The sequence below is a fragment of the Ovis aries genome, chromosome 1 (genome assembly GCF_016772045.2).
Source record: "Ovis aries strain OAR_USU_Benz2616 breed Rambouillet chromosome 1, ARS-UI_Ramb_v3.0, whole genome shotgun sequence".
Taxonomy (NCBI): domain Eukaryota; kingdom Metazoa; phylum Chordata; class Mammalia; order Artiodactyla; family Bovidae; genus Ovis; species Ovis aries.
Window position 1 is genome coordinate 52978166 of NC_056054.1, and position 17471 is coordinate 52995636.

General features: G+C 40.1%; 1 protein-coding gene across 3 annotated transcripts in view; it reads left to right on the plus strand.

Annotated features, from left to right (window-relative positions):
- ST6GALNAC3 (ST6 N-acetylgalactosaminide alpha-2,6-sialyltransferase 3) overlaps positions 1-16868 on the plus strand; it is a 635179-nt gene extending 618311 nt beyond the window's left edge. For all 3 annotated transcript variants that reach the window (XM_012174000.3, XM_060410895.1, XM_042249883.2), the window contains exons 4-5: positions 13463-13570; positions 14631-16868. In XM_012174000.3, the coding sequence (XP_012029390.1) occupies positions 13463-13570; positions 14631-14817 (295 nt within the window). In that variant the 3' untranslated portion in view covers positions 14818-16868. The remainder of the gene's footprint in view (positions 1-13462; positions 13571-14630) is intronic.
- The last annotated feature ends 603 nt before the right edge of the window (positions 16869-17471 follow it).

Sequence of the window (17471 nt, forward strand, 5' to 3'; positions counted from 1 at the left end):
TCCAGACTAGAATACTGGAGTAGGAAGCCTTTCCCTTCTCCAGGGGATTTTGCCATCCCAGAGATCAAACCCAGGTTTCCCACTCTGCAGGCAGAGTAACAGCTGAGCCACAAAGGAGGCCCAAGAATACTGGAGTGGGTAGCCTATCCCTTCTCCAGCGGGCCGTCCTGACCTAGGAATCAAGTGGGGTCTCCGGCATTGTAGGTGGATTCTTTACCAACTGAGTTATCAGGGTAACCCCACTGTACCAACTGTTCAGTTCAGTTCAGTCACTCAGTCGTGTCCGACTCTTTGTGACCCCATGAACCGCAGCACGCCAGGCCTCCCTATTCATCATCAACTTCCAGAGTTCTCCCAACCCATGTCCATTGAGTCAGTGATGCCATCCAGCCATCTCATCCTCTGTTGGCCTCTTCTCCTCCAACCCTCAATCTTTCCTGGCATCAGGGTCTTTTCCAATGAGTCTACTCTTCACGTGAGGTGGCCAAAGTACTGGAGTTTCAGCTTCAATGTCAGTCCTACCAATGAACATCCAGGACTGATCTCCTTTAGGATGCACTGGTTGGATCTCCTTGCAGTCCAAGGGACTCTCAAGAGTCTTCTCCAACACCACAGTTCAAAAGCATCAGTTCTTCGGCACTCAGCTTTCTTTATAGTCAAACTCTCAGATCCATACATGACCACTGGAAAAACAATAGCCTTTACTAGACGGACCTTTCTTGGCAAAGTAATGTCTCTGCTTTTTAATACCCTATCTAAGTTGGTCATAACTTTTCTTCCAAGGAGTAAGCGTCTTTCAATTTCATGGCTGCAATCACCATCTGCAGTGATTTTGGAGCCCCCCAAAATAAAGTTAGCCACTGTTTCCACTGTTTCCCCATCTATTTCCCATGAAGTGATGGGACCGGATGCCATGATCTTAGTTAACTGAATGTTGAGCTTTAAGTTAACTTTTTCACTCTCCTCTTTCACTTTCATCAAGAGGCTCTTTAGTTCTTCTTCAATTTCTGCCATCAGGGTGGTTACATCTGCATATCTGAGGTGATTGATATTTCTCCCGGCAATCTTGATTCCAGCTTGTGTTCCACCAGCCCAGCGTTTCTCATGATGTACTCTGCATATAAGTTAAATAAGCAGGGTGACAATATACAGCCTTGACGTACTCCTTTTCCTATTTGGAACCAGTCTGTTGTTCCATGTCCAGTTCTAACTGTTGCTTCCTGACCTGCAGACAGGTTTCTCAGGAGGCAGGTCAGGTGGTCTGGTATTCCCATCTCTTTTCAGAATTTTCCACAGTTTATTGTGACCCACACAGTCAAAGTCTTTGGCATAGTCAATAAAGCAGAAATAAATAGGTTTTAAAGTCCAATATTCCCCTCAAAATAATATACCTCAGGATTTATTAAGCCATGTTACTCAGAAAAAGTAGATTCAGATAGGCAAGAAATTGCAGCAAAGTTCATCATTTTAGCCAGAAGTTCACGACTGCTTTGTATTTTTGAAATTTCATTATTATGTGTAGCTGGTTGCTTGGCTGTGGCTGGAGCTGGCTTTGTAATGATCCCAATGGTACTGGAGACCTTAGCAATAAGCTTGGATTCCCAGTTCTCTTCCAGTGGGGTGAAACCATCTCAAGTCTCTGTCTTAATCCGTGTTAAAACTTTTAGTTGTTTAAAAATTATTTTTTTTAATCTGTAACTATGTGTGGTGATGAATGATAACTAAACATTGTGGTGACCATTTCAAAGTATATACAAATATCACAGCATTATGTTGTACAACTGAAACTAATATAATGCTGTATGTCAGTTATACCTCAACTTTTCAAAAAGTTATTTTTAAACAGAAATTTTCACTTTGAAAGTGAAACAAGGCTCAGAAAGCATATAAAAATGCTGATAAAACGGAAACAAGTTTGAGTCTGATTCTGTGCTAGAACAATTTCTAAAGGAAAAGCTTGGTTTAACACAAGTTCCAATTAACTTAAAAAACTAAGGGAAAGTGAGACCTTTCTTTTCTCTTCTAAAAACTAAAAGTGGCAGGAAAAAAATCTCTTATCTACTTAGATATTCTCCTACCTGATTATAACCTTTCATGTTTTTTTTCTGCCTTAGTCTTAAGGAAAGTATATGCAGAAGGAATTCCTGATAAGAGAACTAGGAGAGAAAGTCAAAACCTTCCTTTAATTACCTTTATCAGGTTAGCAGGGAACAGGCACCTATGCCTTAGGTAGAGAAAGGTGATTAGCATTCAGAATACTGAAGACTGCACCAATTTAGGAAGGGCACGATTTCAAGATAAGTTGAAGGGTAAGTTAGAAAGACGCAACTTACCTAAGCTTAAGTATAGAACTAGGATCAGATCAAATAGCGATAGCTAATGAGAATTAAGGATTTGGTAGAACTGACTCCCTAATTATACCCAGAGTATTAAGTAGACTCATTATGTTAGAAAGGATCTTGGAGGTCAACCAATCCAACTTTAAATCTTTGGTCACAAGGAACAGATGCCTCCTTCAGCTGACACAAGCCGAAGAGGACAATTTATTAAAATGTTAAGATCCTAGGGCTGAAAGGAAGCCATGCCTGGGGAATGAAGTAAACCTAGGAACTTGATCTTTATTTTCAGGACTTACCCCTTTATTTCTTTTTAAAGCTGATGCACATATCCATGTCAATGGCCTAAAGCCATTGTTTGAACATGACCACAGCTAAAATTTTAAAAAGTGTTTTGAATGTTAAAGCTATTAACACTTATCTATAAAGTGGTGATAATAATTCTTGTGCTAAAAATGTAGCTAGATGGCTATAATCTCTCTAACATGGATTAGGTTATTCCATACAACTACATTACAGAACTTTAGTGATGAAAGACCTGAAGCCTACCTAGGTCAATCCTCTTATTCTGCCATCAAGAAAAAAAAATATAAGGCCCCCAAAGAAGAAGCAACATGTTCAAGATTTCCTAGATATTTAACAGTAGAACCAGAAGAACTGAGGTCTTTTGATGGCTGGTCTGTCAGACCAAAATCACTGCAGATGGTGACTGCAGCCATGAAATTAAAAGATGTTTACTCCTTGGAAGGAAAGTTATGACCAATTTAGACAGCATATTAAAAAGCAGAGACATTACTTTGCCAACAAAGGTCCATCTAGTCAAGGCTATGGTTTTTCCAGTAGTCATATGTGAATGTGAGAGTTGGACTGTAAAGAAAGCTGAGCACAGAAGAACTGATGCTTTGAACTGTAATGTTGGAGAAGACTCTTGAGAGTCCCTTGGACTGCAAGAACATCCAACTAGTTTATCCTAAAGGAGATCAGTCTTGAGTGTTCATTGGAAGGACTGATGTTGAAGCTGAAACTCCAATACCTTGGCCACCTGATGGAAAGAGCTGACTCATTTGAAAAGACCCTGATGCTGGGAAAGATTGAAGGCAGGAGGAGAAGGGGACGACAGAGGATGAGATGGTTGGGTGGCATCACTGACTCAATGAACATGAGTTTGTGTAAACTCTGGAAGTTGGTGATGGACAGGGAGGCCTTGTGTGCTACAGTCCATGGGGTCACAAAGAATCGGACATACTGAGCGACTGAAGTGAACTGAACTGTCAGACATGTGATGCCTCAGGCAATGCTGAGAATGATGGTAAACAAGAGAGAGCTTAGTTAAGAACCTGAGTTCTCTGGCATGACAGTCTTTGGGCAAGTCCTTTATATGTTCCTGAACTTTCATTTGTATAATGGAGATATTAATTCTCCCCAAAGGATGGGGTTGTTGTGAGAATTAAACAAAATGACCTATATATTGCCCTTGGCACAATGTCTAGTACATATAAATTCTCCATAAATAATAGCAATTATTATTTATCAAAAAATATACTTAGCATTTTGCTGCTTATCAAATAACCCTGAAACTCAGTGGCTTACAAGAACATTTATTTACCACTCATAGATCTGTGATCAGCTGTAACTCTGCTAGATTTCACTGAACTTAACTCTAGTTTAGGGCTCAGATCTGCAGCCTGGGACCCAAACTGCATGAGCACTCTCTATCTAGGATGTGTTGTTCTCATGATGAAGAGAAGAAATGTAAGAAATGGGAAGCATGTAATATTTAAAATCTCTACTGAGAACTGTCTCCTTGTTCACTTCTACTAATAGTTTATGAGTTAAAGCAAGTCATTTGGCCAAGCCTTAAACAGTGAGGCAGGAAAGTTACTGACGCATGAGCAAGCCATGTGCAAGGAAGAAACAATCAGAACAATCTAGTACAGGAAAGCTGATAGAAAAACTATGGTCATTGAGACAAGGGACTCTATGGTAGCTTGAAGAGTCTGAAACTAGAAATCACATGGACCATCCATAACACCTCACATCCTCAAAACTATGGGCCATTTAGAAAAACCACAGGTCCAGGGAAGGCAACAGTTATTCAGAGTAGAGATTGGGCACATGATGTAATCCCGTCTCCAAGAAGCTTCACCGAGTAGAGATGTTGCTGTAGAGAACATTTAGTTCAGCATTTCTTGACCAGAAAGCAACTGCAAAGTGTTCATGTCTTTAAAGCAGCAATGGTATCCATTTTCATGTTCAATAATAATAATTTTAAAACCCTTGGTAAGTTAAATGTTTATGTAAAAACTGTTTCCTTTTTAAGTGCAGCAAGTTGAGAGCCTTTGGGTGTTTACTGAAGAAGTCTGCTTGGAGACTACATGGAGATTAGATCCATTTGCTCATGACTTGTAACTTAGTTTATAACACAGCTGAACACCACTGGGTACCTCCAACAGCCTCACACATTTTTAAATTGTTTTTATTCTTCATCATATATTGTTTACATTTTTCTCAGTTCTGAATTAATGAGGAATTTAATGAGGAAGTAAAAATATAATTCTGCCATTTTTCCCCTGGATACTTTTGCCAAATCCATAAATTTCCTTCAGCTGAAAAAACTAGGTATATAAAACATCAAGGTATCTCTAATATTTCAAAACATAATGTAAGGAAGATAAATAAATCCGCGTTAGTTGTGCATCCTGTCTCTAACCAATAATTTATTATGGAAATTAAGTACTGATGATGCTTTGAGGTTTGCTCCAGTTTAGAAGGCAGAGCAGAACTATTCTGTATTCTGGTTACTCGCATACCTCAGTGCAGTCCCATAGCCTGTTCCTCCTGCCTGAAAGGTGTCCTCCTGTTCCTTTATCTGCTTGGTCTTTACCCTTAGTCTGCAGCTTAGCTCTTACCTCCTACCTTCCCCAGTTGCCTCCAGCATGATCTGTTGCTCTTCCCTCAGTATTCTCATAACACCTGTAAGGGGATTACTCTCTCGATAGCCCTATTTTTGAAAACAGTCACTGAGTCTGTTTCCCCACCTTGACCTTGAGTTGAGATCAAGGGCGGCTTGGTCTTTTCAGCGCCTGGCACAGTGCCTCACACCTACAGTGCACTCACCAAATCTTTCTTGAATGGATGAGGGTAAGCAGAACCAAAGCTTCTTGATAAGATTAGAAACTGGAGAGGATGTGGGGAGAGCATTGCAGGAAGAAGGAAAATGTACACAAGTCAAGAGAAAAAAAGGCAGACTGATAGGCACAAGATGTACTAAGGAGCCATAAATGGACCCACGTGACTAGACTCGGGGGTTCAGAAAGAGTAGGGGGGGTTATGTTCGTTGGGGAAGAGCCCCAAGAGGTACCTGTTGTTTTAGTCTGCTTGGGCTCCTATAATAGAATACCATACTCTGGGTGGTTTAAAGAATAGGAATTCATTTTCTAATAGTGCTGGAAGCTGGCAGCCTGAGATTAAGGTGCCAACATGGTCAGTTTCTGGTGAGAATCTCCTTCTGGCTTGTGGCCTTCTTGCTACGTCCTCGTGTAACATGAAGGGAGCTCTGCTCTCTTCCTCTTCATATCAGGACAGTGGTGCCATCAGTAGGACCTTAACTTCATGACCTCATGTAAACCTAATTACCTCCAAAGACCCCATCTCCAAACACCATCAACATGAGTGTAAAGACTTAAACATAAAAATTTGGAGGGGCTACAATTCAGCCAATACTGAATGGTTAAGGATCCAGTCCTGCTTTAATGAAGTGGTCCAAAGAGACCTCCATTATCCATCCCTGTCATTCCTGAGGTTCCATTGTTCATTTAAAAAATTGAATGAAATCCCAGAAATCAACATTTCCAATTGAAGGGGCTTTAAAGCCCAAGGGCAGGAGCAAAATAACCTTCTAATTTCTGAGATGAATGAACAAAGTAATTTTTGTGAGTGGTATCTTCTATTTCTACAGCAGCCATAAATCATACCTTTGGGAGGTGAACCATTTTACTTTTAAATGTACATTTTGCAGAGAGCACAGTCATTTCTTATTATGCTCCTTTTGTACAATTTTGTTGCATTCATCACTAGTCAGAGTCCTGTTGATTCTACAGCAGGAAAACTATTTGTTATATTTACAGTCCAAGTGTCTACTGATTAGCTCAGACATTTTTGCATTAGCTGATCAGGATGGTAGTACAGTCTTAAAAGACTTATGGCTTTCTCCATTTACTCATGGTCCATATTTCATTATTTTCCAGACCGGGACTCCTTTTGTCCAGTGCATTCTTTTAGGAATCTTCCACAGTGTGACATGTTTATCCATTTGAAAAGTTTATGTCCATCTGTAAATGATTCAAGCCCAGATGGAGAATTCTGCCACCTGATTTGCAGAAAGTTGTTGCTGCCTAAAGATTTGCTGGGCACGTCCCATTGATAGATAGTACAAATATATACTGTTAATATAATGGTCAAGCCCCAGAGTATTACCATAGCTCCCAACTATCGAATGATATACAAAAATATATGACTTGGGGACAGCTGAAAATGTTTCCACACTTTGAGCTCTGCTTCCATTAGACTGGTTCACAATATTAGATTGAATCCCAAGGTGCTACTGATAATCATCAGCTGTTTTTCCTGGCCAGTCTCTTTGTTTAAATATGTTCTTTCATTATCCATGTGCTTTTGAAAAAAATAGAAGAATGTTTTTAATTGTATAATCTGTATTCTGCCAGATACTCCTTCTCCCTAGGAAGGTATATAGAAACTTACTTTACTATTTTTATTTATCCTGCCAGTGTAGTATATTGATGAGAGAACTGAGGCCCAATAGTGTTAAAATAAGATATGAAATATTGATTAAGTCTTTTTAAAAATTCCCTTTTTGCTCCTGAGTATAGCAGATTTCAGCAGAAACTGCTGCCACAGTTGTGCTATCCAATAAACCTTCATTGTTGGAAGGGTTTGGATCCCCTTTGGGCTTTGATAAATGATTATTATGCTTTTGAAATTTTCACTTGGAATGTCCTGGGCCTTGTTTGCATTGGATCGTAGAAGAAATGGATTAGAAACAGTAGAAACAAAGGCCCCAAAGGAACCATTCTGTGAAGAGGCGGCAGCCACAGAGGTGGAGGAAACTGGACTCCTCATCCTTGTTCCCTGACACTGGTTTCCCTTCCACATTGTACAGCCCCCGTTGTAGGCTAGGGACTTCCCTTTGGGTTTAGGCCAAGTAAGTACGCTGATTCTTAGGGCTATGTTGCAAGGTAAGATAATACTTCAGTATACACCAAACCTGAATGGCTTCAGATAGACTTGTCAAGATGCTTGGCTAGGTAAGGAAAGCCAGTGGGACAGTGAGCAGAAAGTATGGGAGTTGTACATAAGGAGAGCCTGGAGAGCCTGGATTGGGGTCAGAGACATCCCCATGGCAAATCTCTCTCAGCCAAAGACCACGCACCAGCAAGTCGAGAAGTCTACTGTCCTCTTAGAGCTCAGAGGAGCTTGGAACAAAGAGGAATCTGGTGAAATGTGCAAGAGAACTTATTACACAGGGCATACACCGCAACAGAGAAGTATCACATCTAAAGCAGGCCAAGATTTAAAAAACCCTGATATAGGGAAAGTGCTATTATTTTGCCCATTAAAGTATAAGCTTCTTGAGTTCAGAATCCAAGTCACTGAGCTAATGGTGCTCAATAATTAGAGCATCCTGTGTGTGTGCGTATGTTTAGTCACTCAGTCATGAGAGCATTCTGTAAATAGATAAATTCAATGTAAGTCAGCTTTCTTTTGAAAAGTAACCATTTCTGTTTCCTCAGTTCCTCCTCCAAAATTATCCCAAAGGGACTTGTCACTCACTAGAAAGTTCCAGCTTGCCAGGCATTAGGAGAAAAACGCTTCGCAGTATGTTTCCAGAAATGAGAAGATGAGGGAACATGCTCAGAAGCAAGGGTGCAGGTGAATGAAGATATTGGGATTGGTAAAAAAATAATAATAATAATAAGGCTAGCTGACAGACACATATACCTGTGGCCATGTGATGGCCTTTATCATTGAGGAACAGGGGTAAACATTGAGGGGCATGGTAGCTTATATTTTATTGGTAATAAAGTAAATGAAAAATCATATTTTAAATGATAGGCCTTCAAGCATGAGCTACATCAAGGTGTTGACAGCATCATTTTTCCAAGAGATGAGCAAGTAAATTTTAGCAGTTTCCAAGTGGTAAGTATCTTGATTACCAAGGAGCAGTGGGATGCGAAGTTGGCTGGTGAAAACAAATGATTGATAGCTTCCTTTTAACACTTGCCTTTTTTTTTTCCCCCCTACATGGCTCATTATTCTGCTGCATTAATTTAAGCTTTCCTATTGTACTGAATTAGGGGCTAACATTCTCTTATCATCCCTATGGGAATCTTGATTGTTTATTTGTAGGTGACAATAATTGTTTTTATCGATCCCCAATTGTGGAAGGTATAAAAAGTGCCATGGCTGATAGCCAGCTGGTACATAGTGCTATGTGCATGACTGACAAATTACAAGACAATATTTGGCCCAAGAGGTGACCCTTTTGGAATTTTTTAAGGCATCTGATAGTTATCACTAGGTATCTCCAAGCTAAGATGCATAAACAATTTCACGTATATCAGCTCAAGTCTTTTTGTTGCTGATTCTATTGAACCTTCAAAAGGTCAACTGGGGTGTAAAATTTATACTTCCTCCTTTCTAGTATACCCACACAGCAGGAGAGTTTAGAAATGGTGCAGCTACAAGAATTCCCAGATGCAGTGCCATCCAGGCCAACGAATTCCCTTAGGAACCCAGATCATCAGGGCATTTATTTGGAGTGAAGTGAAAGTTGCTCAGTTGTGTCCGACTCTTTGCAACCCCATGGACTATATAGTCCATGAGATTCTCTGGGCCAAAATACTGGAGTGGGTAGCCTTTCCCTTCTCCAGGGGATCTTCCCAACCCAGGAATTGAACCCAGGTCTCCCTCATTGCAGGCGGATTCTTTACCAACTGAGTCACAAGGGAAGCCCCTTTATTTATTTGGAAGAATTCCTCTATTAATCCAGCAGCTGCCATTCTTCCACTGAAAGTATCATTATATGGATATTAGCTGGAAGTATTGAGAAGAAACCACTTTGCTAGCCCAGGCAAGTATTATGGGTAGGAAACCTCATATGATTTTACATCCCAAATATGTCAGAGGCACCAGGGGGAAAAAAATGCAACTCTTTAATTAAATGATGGTTGTAGGACAGGGCACTTGGGCAGTATGAACCTCCTAGTCTGAATCAAATGCAACACAGCTTGCTCGAAGAGCTTTTGAGCTAATTATTATGCTGTCTCTCCAGAAACAATATAAATCAGTTGAAGCTTAAAAGCCATCGATATCAGAAATGGGGTAAAACTTTCCTTATTAGGTGGAGAGATGGAAAGATCTTTGACCAGAGGCCAAACCCTGAAATTTTTGACCCTCTTTTCCTGTGGTAAAGAGAAGACAAACACATAGAGAAATCACTTTGACAACTGTACCCTATTTATCCTTTGAGGGTTCTGCTAGGAAAGCCTGGCTGTTGGACTGTCAGAAACAACTATGTGGGTCGGACCAGAAAGAGCCAGAGGAGCTTATTTTGCCGAGTAGGGGTCCATATGTCTCATGAGCGATCCTCCCTTTGTCTCGGGGCTCTGATGCTATCTTGGTCCTTGACAGCAACTATGTGGAGGGAACAGTTCCTAGAAAAACACCGACTTGTTTTTAATTTTGTTTAAAAAGAAAACCGATTTGACTTAATTCAGATTTTTTTTCTCACTCGAATTAATCTTCATCCTCAATGGTAATGGTAGTGTATTTGGTTTTAGATAGCCATTCCAGCACCTTCTATGAGCAGTTGTATGAAAGAGAAAAATATGGAGCTTCTCTCTCCAAAAGTTGAGGGAAGGTAGCCACCACCACTGCCAGATAAAACTGTACACCCTTTCTGTATATACCTCAGGCACTCCAAGGCATTCCCGTGTTGCAAATGTGCATTTATTGTGACCTGACCAATTGTGTTATATGCTTGTTAATTACACACCCTGCATGCATGGAGCATGGAACTGCCACATGGCTAAAGATGAAAACAGATCGACTATTGTGGATAATGATGACAGAATCGTTTGATTTTAAAGTGAGAGTAAACCTTAGATAAGCCTTAGTTAAACTATCTCATTCTAGGGAAAAGGAAACTAAGATGCCCCAAAGAAGCTGAGTTGTCCAAAGCTTCACATTCCAGTCATATCACAGCTGGAATGGGAAACCAGATACCTTCACTCAGTTCTTTACTGTGCTTGGTATTAACTCTGAAACACACAGGTTCTGCTTTGTTACCCCATATTGTGATTAATTGCTTTAACATGTGTGGCCTCCCCCACTAGACTGTGTGCTCTTTAAGAAAATGCTCGATACTCATCACCGACTTTTAGTATAGTCAGTAGCACATAATAGGATCCCAATGAATGTTTGTTAAAAAAGGTGAATAAGTGGGTAAATATGTGAGACCTGTCTTTTCTCATCATGTGCAAATAAACACTGTAATTTTTTATGATCATTACTAATGCTTGGTCAGCCTAGTAATGAAGAATGGATAGGGAGGATTGGAAGGTAGAAAAGTAGAAGGAAAAGGCAAGAAGAGGGGAAAGAATACAATTCAACAGGAAGAATAACTGAAAAAAACTCAGTATGTAGATAAAATTTCTAGATTTGATTAAGGAGCTTTTGGTCAAGACTCTTGTCTATTCTGGTCTCTCCCAATTTTCAAATGACTTTTTCAGCAGATGGTGCTTTAAGCACTTTCGTTATTGCTGCTCCTCCTCAGACACCAGAATTGCAGGATTGACCGCAGGTTGCATTGTATTATAGGCAAAGTTGCTCTCTTCTATCTTCCCCTCCCTGTGGTATGTCTTCCCACCCATTTGGCACTTGTTCCTAACCCATGCTGTTGCAACTGTTCCTGTCACAGAGGAAAGTGCATGTAACTCAATGTGGTACTGTTTCTGGAATGTTTTCCATTTAGAAGACACACCAGGAGATACAAAGAAAGTCATTTTACATATTGGCATTTCAGACTCGGTGACAAATAGGCAGAGGGGGTGGATATAGATGCGCTGGGTTTGTTTCTCTTTGCAAATCAACCAAAGTTGATGAAAATAAAGACTAAAAATCCAGTTATCAACCCTCGCTGTGAGTTCCTTGCTCCTGAAATGCTTCCCTGTTGAGATTTGATACTAAGTGGTGCCTGTTTATAAAAGAATAAAAGGATTCAGGGTCCTAACTGTAGCACTATAGTGCTAACTGTAGTCCTGGAAAACTGCAGCAAGGATGTCGGACAGCAGTGGGAAACACTACCGGCAGGAATGCCGTACCAGTGGTGATGTGGAGGAGGAGAGATGACAGTGCGCCAGTTCACCAAGACATCTAGGTGGAAGATTGGAAATTTAGTCATTTTTAGAAAGTGGTGCTACACAGTTGGCAAACAACCTGGGGTGACCCAGATGCCCCTATGGGGAACGTTTTAGGGAGATGGGCAGTCATCTGTTTTGGATGGATTGGGTTGTCTTGGCCAAAGATGAATATGGAGATCCAGCTTTTCACCCAACATTCCCTTGAACCATTTGCAACTTGACAGACTCCTCAAATCAGCACTGATCTAATTTCTCTACCCCTTCAGTTATTCTGCTTCCCATCTCTTCCTTAAACATACGAGCACACATCCTCCTATCTGTGATATTGAGCACTTCCTGGAACACTTTTCCATCATATGGTCTGTTGAGCAAGTGGCATCTGTTGCTCATCATCAGGAGTAGAAGTCCAAACACTTCTGCCCACTGTGTCTTGGTATTGGAGTTACCAAAGAAAACACAACACAGTCAAGCGGTGCTTGGAACAGTGCTCTCCTTACATAGAGAAGAGAGACAGAGCAAGGTCGGCCGTAAGAGTGGACATCAGTGCACAGTCAGCAGGTCCCTCCCAGCAGCTGACACAGGACTGCTGGCCTGCGTGCAACCCTCTTGTACCACAGAACAAAGAACCCCATCCCCTTTTTGCAGGGAACAGTTATAGCAGTGAGGTTGGCCAGGTGCTATATGTCACATAAGCAGAGCAAAGGAGTACACGCTGAGTGTGGAACAGAAGAGGCTCCTCTCACACAAGGTGGTAAGTCCAGCACAGGCTGTGAAAACTCCTGGGTAAGGAAGTGTTCCAGGCCCAAGGCCTATTCTTGTGTGATCAAGAGGGGGTTGAAAGACTGCCCCCATGAGGCTGCCTCCCAGTAGGCCCATGTGGTTTCTTCCCATTCACCTCTCCTGCCCTCTCTTTTCCCCATATCTTTGTGTCTATTATCAAAAAGGCCTTCCCTGATTGACCTTTATAACATAGCCATCTTCAGATACAATCCTCTAAGCTCTGTGAAGACAAAAAGCCTTGTTTTGATACTTACTGTGTTTATACATCTGTGTCATCTACAGCAGTGATGGGCACATAGTAGGTGCTCAGTTAAAACATGTTCAGGAGATTGGTAACACAGGTCTTATAAAGGAAAAATCTTGTCTCATGATGCCAGGAAAACAGTGAAGGAAAACTTTTCAAATGCTTTCACAGACCAAGTCATTCACTTATACTGCATCCAATTTTCACTTAGAAGCCCAGCAAGCCTCCAAGAAAGTGATATGTCCAGGTAAGTAAGATAACACCATTCAGCTCCCATCAGGACTCCAAGCAACTTGAGAAAACCTGTCCTCTGATATACGGCACTAATTTGTGTCTTACGGAAAGTCAAATAAATTATTTTTCACCTGAAGGGAGCAGGATTATTTGACTCCAGATATTTGCCATATGGCTCCTCTTCCATACAACATAGCTTCTAGGCTTAAGGTAGTGAGAGCGAAAGCATGCCTATAAACTATTCAGAGATAATTCAAAATAAGTGTGTATCTTTGACAGATCGTCAAGTTTCCTTATGTTTTTTCTTGATAACAAGTGCTATGTTTTTGATAAAAGGTTGCTCATTTCTCATCACACTTTGCTGTTGCTCTGTGTATGTCTTCTGTGTTGTTTTGTTTGTTGTTTGTTTGTTTTCATTCCCCCCACAGAGTCCAGTCTGGCTCTTATCTCAGCACGGGGTGGTTCACCTTCATTCTGGCCATGGATGCCTGTTACGGCATTCACGTCTACGGGATGATAAATGACACCTACTGCAAGTAAGATCACGGGAAATTATTTTTATGCATCTCCAATTCTGATATCTTGTCAAAATATCACAATTCATTCTAATACCATAAATCTGAGAAACAGGTAAAGCAAAATTTTTTTCCTGGCATTCTTTGCTGACATGACATTTTATTGTCAGTGCATCAAGTTGTGACTTTTAGGGATGATAAAAAGGAAAATATTTACCGCAGTCTAATGTCAAATGTCAGAAGGAACATTTTTCCCTTCATCTGTGGCATGTCAGGGACTTGTGGCTTGAAAATACAGAACAGGTTCAATGGTTATTTAATTTGCAGAACAGGTTTGTTGTTTCTGCTGCTCTAATGGCTGATGAATGGCTATCTACTCAATGGTTATATTTGATCTTGAAGGACGAAATGTCCTGAAGCCTCTGAGAAGCTGATACCTTAACAAGAATTCCTGGAAATTATATTTCACTGCTAAGTGAGTAATCTGTTCAGATCCTTATTTAAAATGTGTGTGTTTATCCACAGTATATCCCTGCTGGTAGGATAGTTTCTAATTAGATAATAAAACAAACCTTCCATGCTTCATCAAGGTAATGAAATAGATTTCCCTACCAACAATTGGCACAGTATCATTCAGAGAGTGTTTTAATCGTATTGTCGAATGGTACCTAAGCCACAGTCTTCATAATCAAATATTTCTACTTTAACTATAAGCATAATGGAGCACAGATGAACCAAATATCTTATTCTGAAAATCATTAAGCTTCCTCAAGCTCTGCTAAAGCAATCAGGTTATCCAAAGTTTGTTTCCATTATACACCATTTCCTCCCTCAAAGAATGGCTCTATGTTTGCGTATAATTGGTGTGATGCATAAATTTTATTTGATTTATTAAAGCACTAAGGACCTAGTGTGTCTTTCTAAAAGCTTTTGTGTATAATAGCTTTTAACTGAGTTCATGGACAAGAATAAGACATGGGTTTGCAAGTAATGCATTTACTGGGCACATAATGGATTCTAATAAATGAGTGCTTCATTTTTCATCTCTGTCTTTCTCTTCTTTTCTTTTTTTCTTTTCTAGGACAGAAGGGTATAGAAAAGTCCCCTACCATTACTATGAACAAGGAAGAGATGAATGTGATGAATATTTTCTTCATGAACATGCCCCATATGGGGGGCATAGGTTTATCACTGAAAAGAAAGTGTTTGCTAAATGGGCCAAGAAACACAGGATAATATTTACACACCCAAACTGGACAGTGTCTTGATGATGGCTTTTCTGACCTTGCCACACCGCCTGACATGATCATGATGCTGAGATTGTGATGCTAACAATGCTGATACTGATGACGGTGATGATAAAGACAACGATGATCAAGTTTCTGTACATTCTCAGATATGGATGGTGATTCTACCTGTAATTTGAACTTGGGATTTTGTGGAGGCTGGTTGTGCTCATTACGTTCTTTCTGAAGGTTCAACATTACATATTGCACTTTATAATTTAACTGGAATTGAAATGAAGGCCAGTAATATGACAACAGTGACCTAAGAAATTGGAAGATTATCCTTCAAGATAGCTGCCCAGGATTCTTGGATGGTGAATAACTTCCAAAATCCCTGGGATCTGACCTCATGAGGCAAGGTTACTGACTCTAGTCTCTTGAGCCTGAGCAGCTCCACCATCTTGAAGAATGGTTGATTGTCAAACACTGACCCAAGAAATGCTCTCTGGGTAAACTTGCCACAGTGACAGCTTGGCTTTGGGGCAGGGAAGAAATCTCTTTCTGACTTCCCCTCTTCCTACAGTACCTCCAACAGATAAAGCCTCAGGCCATTTCCTTATTAATGAGGAAGATACCATGGATACCCTACCCATCAGGATTACTTGACTATCTCAAACACTTCATTCAGAATGGGCCAACTAGCAAATCTTGATGAATTTCTACTCTTATCACCATTCTTACTACCCCCCCCCCCCAAATATAACTAAACACATTACTAGAATGACCTGTATTAATGTTTGGTTATTTTTGGTCAAGTCCTAAATATTTCAGAAAGCTATTTAACATATAATATACCAACACTGTAATAACATATACTGTGAAAACATTCTTAAAACATAACCAAAAGGGTTTACTAACTCTACTACAACATCCGACAACACAAAATTTGATGCTTTTTAAAATCATGAAACAGGGAAAGCAAAGCATATTTTTACATCAATTTGTATCCTACCATACTTCATAATATATATTTGTATATTCAAATTTCTATTTTATAGGCCCAAGATGTATCTCTCCACACATTACATTATCATTGCCAAGTGCCAACTGTTAGACATGGAGAGGAAATGATTTCTTGTGTTTAATTTGACTGGAGCTTTTGCCTTCTTGGGGGTTTATTTTCCCCAGAGTGTATCAATTGCTATACCACAATAACACAATAATAACGACCTTGATGTCCAAAGTGCTTTGTCATGTAGAGTCTTTCACGTATGCTGTCTCATGTGACTCCCGTGACCACCCCATTGGGCTATTGCCTACACATTCTGACATATTAGCAGACGATCTATAATTTGTTAATTGCTCTATTATATTCCAGGTTGCTCCCCTTGCTAATATTTGTATAGAATGGCATTTGTGTAGACTAGCAACCAATTGATTTCAGTGCCAAATAAATGTATTATATCAAGATTATGCAGAAAGTATCCCAAGGATGGTCTTGGCCATAGACTAGGAACCCTGTGAACAAAGGGTATTTTTGATATTTTCCCCATGACTCCATTTAGTTGGGGGAAAGATGAGGTAAAGGGACAACAGGAAGGAATAGAAGTCAAGAAATATAGTTTCTTGTCTCCATCTTAAGATTACATTGTTCTCCAGACACTTGTTGCTTGTCAAATATTAGAGGGTTGAATTACTGAGAGAGGAGCTCAGAGACCAAAGACATCCTTTCCAGTATTCAGAGGACAAAGCTGGGCTCAACTCACAGCCTGTTCCAGAGGCTGCAAGTGATGATACTCTTCACCTCAGGAGCTCTCTGTAGGTCTCCACCAGTGCTAAGTCCCACCATTAGCTGTCCTTAAAATGGCTTCTCTTGTGCAAAATCCTCTTTCCTGTTCTCTTCTGCCATTTCAATACCTCAGTACTCACATCAGCAAAAATGACCAAGTGCCACTTTCATTGTCGAAATTGTTATTGTTGTTTTTCTTTTGCTGTTTCCTCATGTGATTTTCAGTTGTATATATGTTAGTTTTTGCAAGCTAATGATGGATAGAAATGCCCACTCAAAGAAAAATAAACAGATGAAAATGTCACGGTGGTAATACAGACTGTTTTTCCTCCCTGTTGTGATATAGAAGTTCCACATTTAAATAAAAAGGAAACCTTGGTTATCAGCGTGTTTCAAGGAATGACATAATGTAATTGATTTAGTTTTCTGGTAAATGGAAGGCCAACCCTATTTGTTTTACTGAGAAACTTCAAAAAACATCCGTGTTCTCCTGCCTCACTGTGGTGCTCTGTTAATGGAGACTTCTGCAAAGCCCTGTATCCCTCACTCTGTGATGGTAGATATGTGTAGAATAGGCAGTGTTTAAACCCCAGTTTTATGCTTTTTGTTGTTGTCTCTTATCTCCTTTTTTCTCTAGGGTTGGGAAACAAAAATCAGATTATTCTCATTGTGTAGGCCTAATTGAATGACTTCCAGTGCCATCATCATTTTGATAGAATTATGTGACTTATTTTTCTTTGCGGTCTTAACATTCTCTGCTTCCATCTCCTGTTCTTCTTCTTTTTAAAATTATTTTATTATTCCTATTGTTATTTTATTTATTTCTACTTTTTGGCTATGCCCCATGACATGTGGGATCTTAGTTCCCCAACCAGTGATCAGACTTGCATGCCTTGCATTGGAAGCA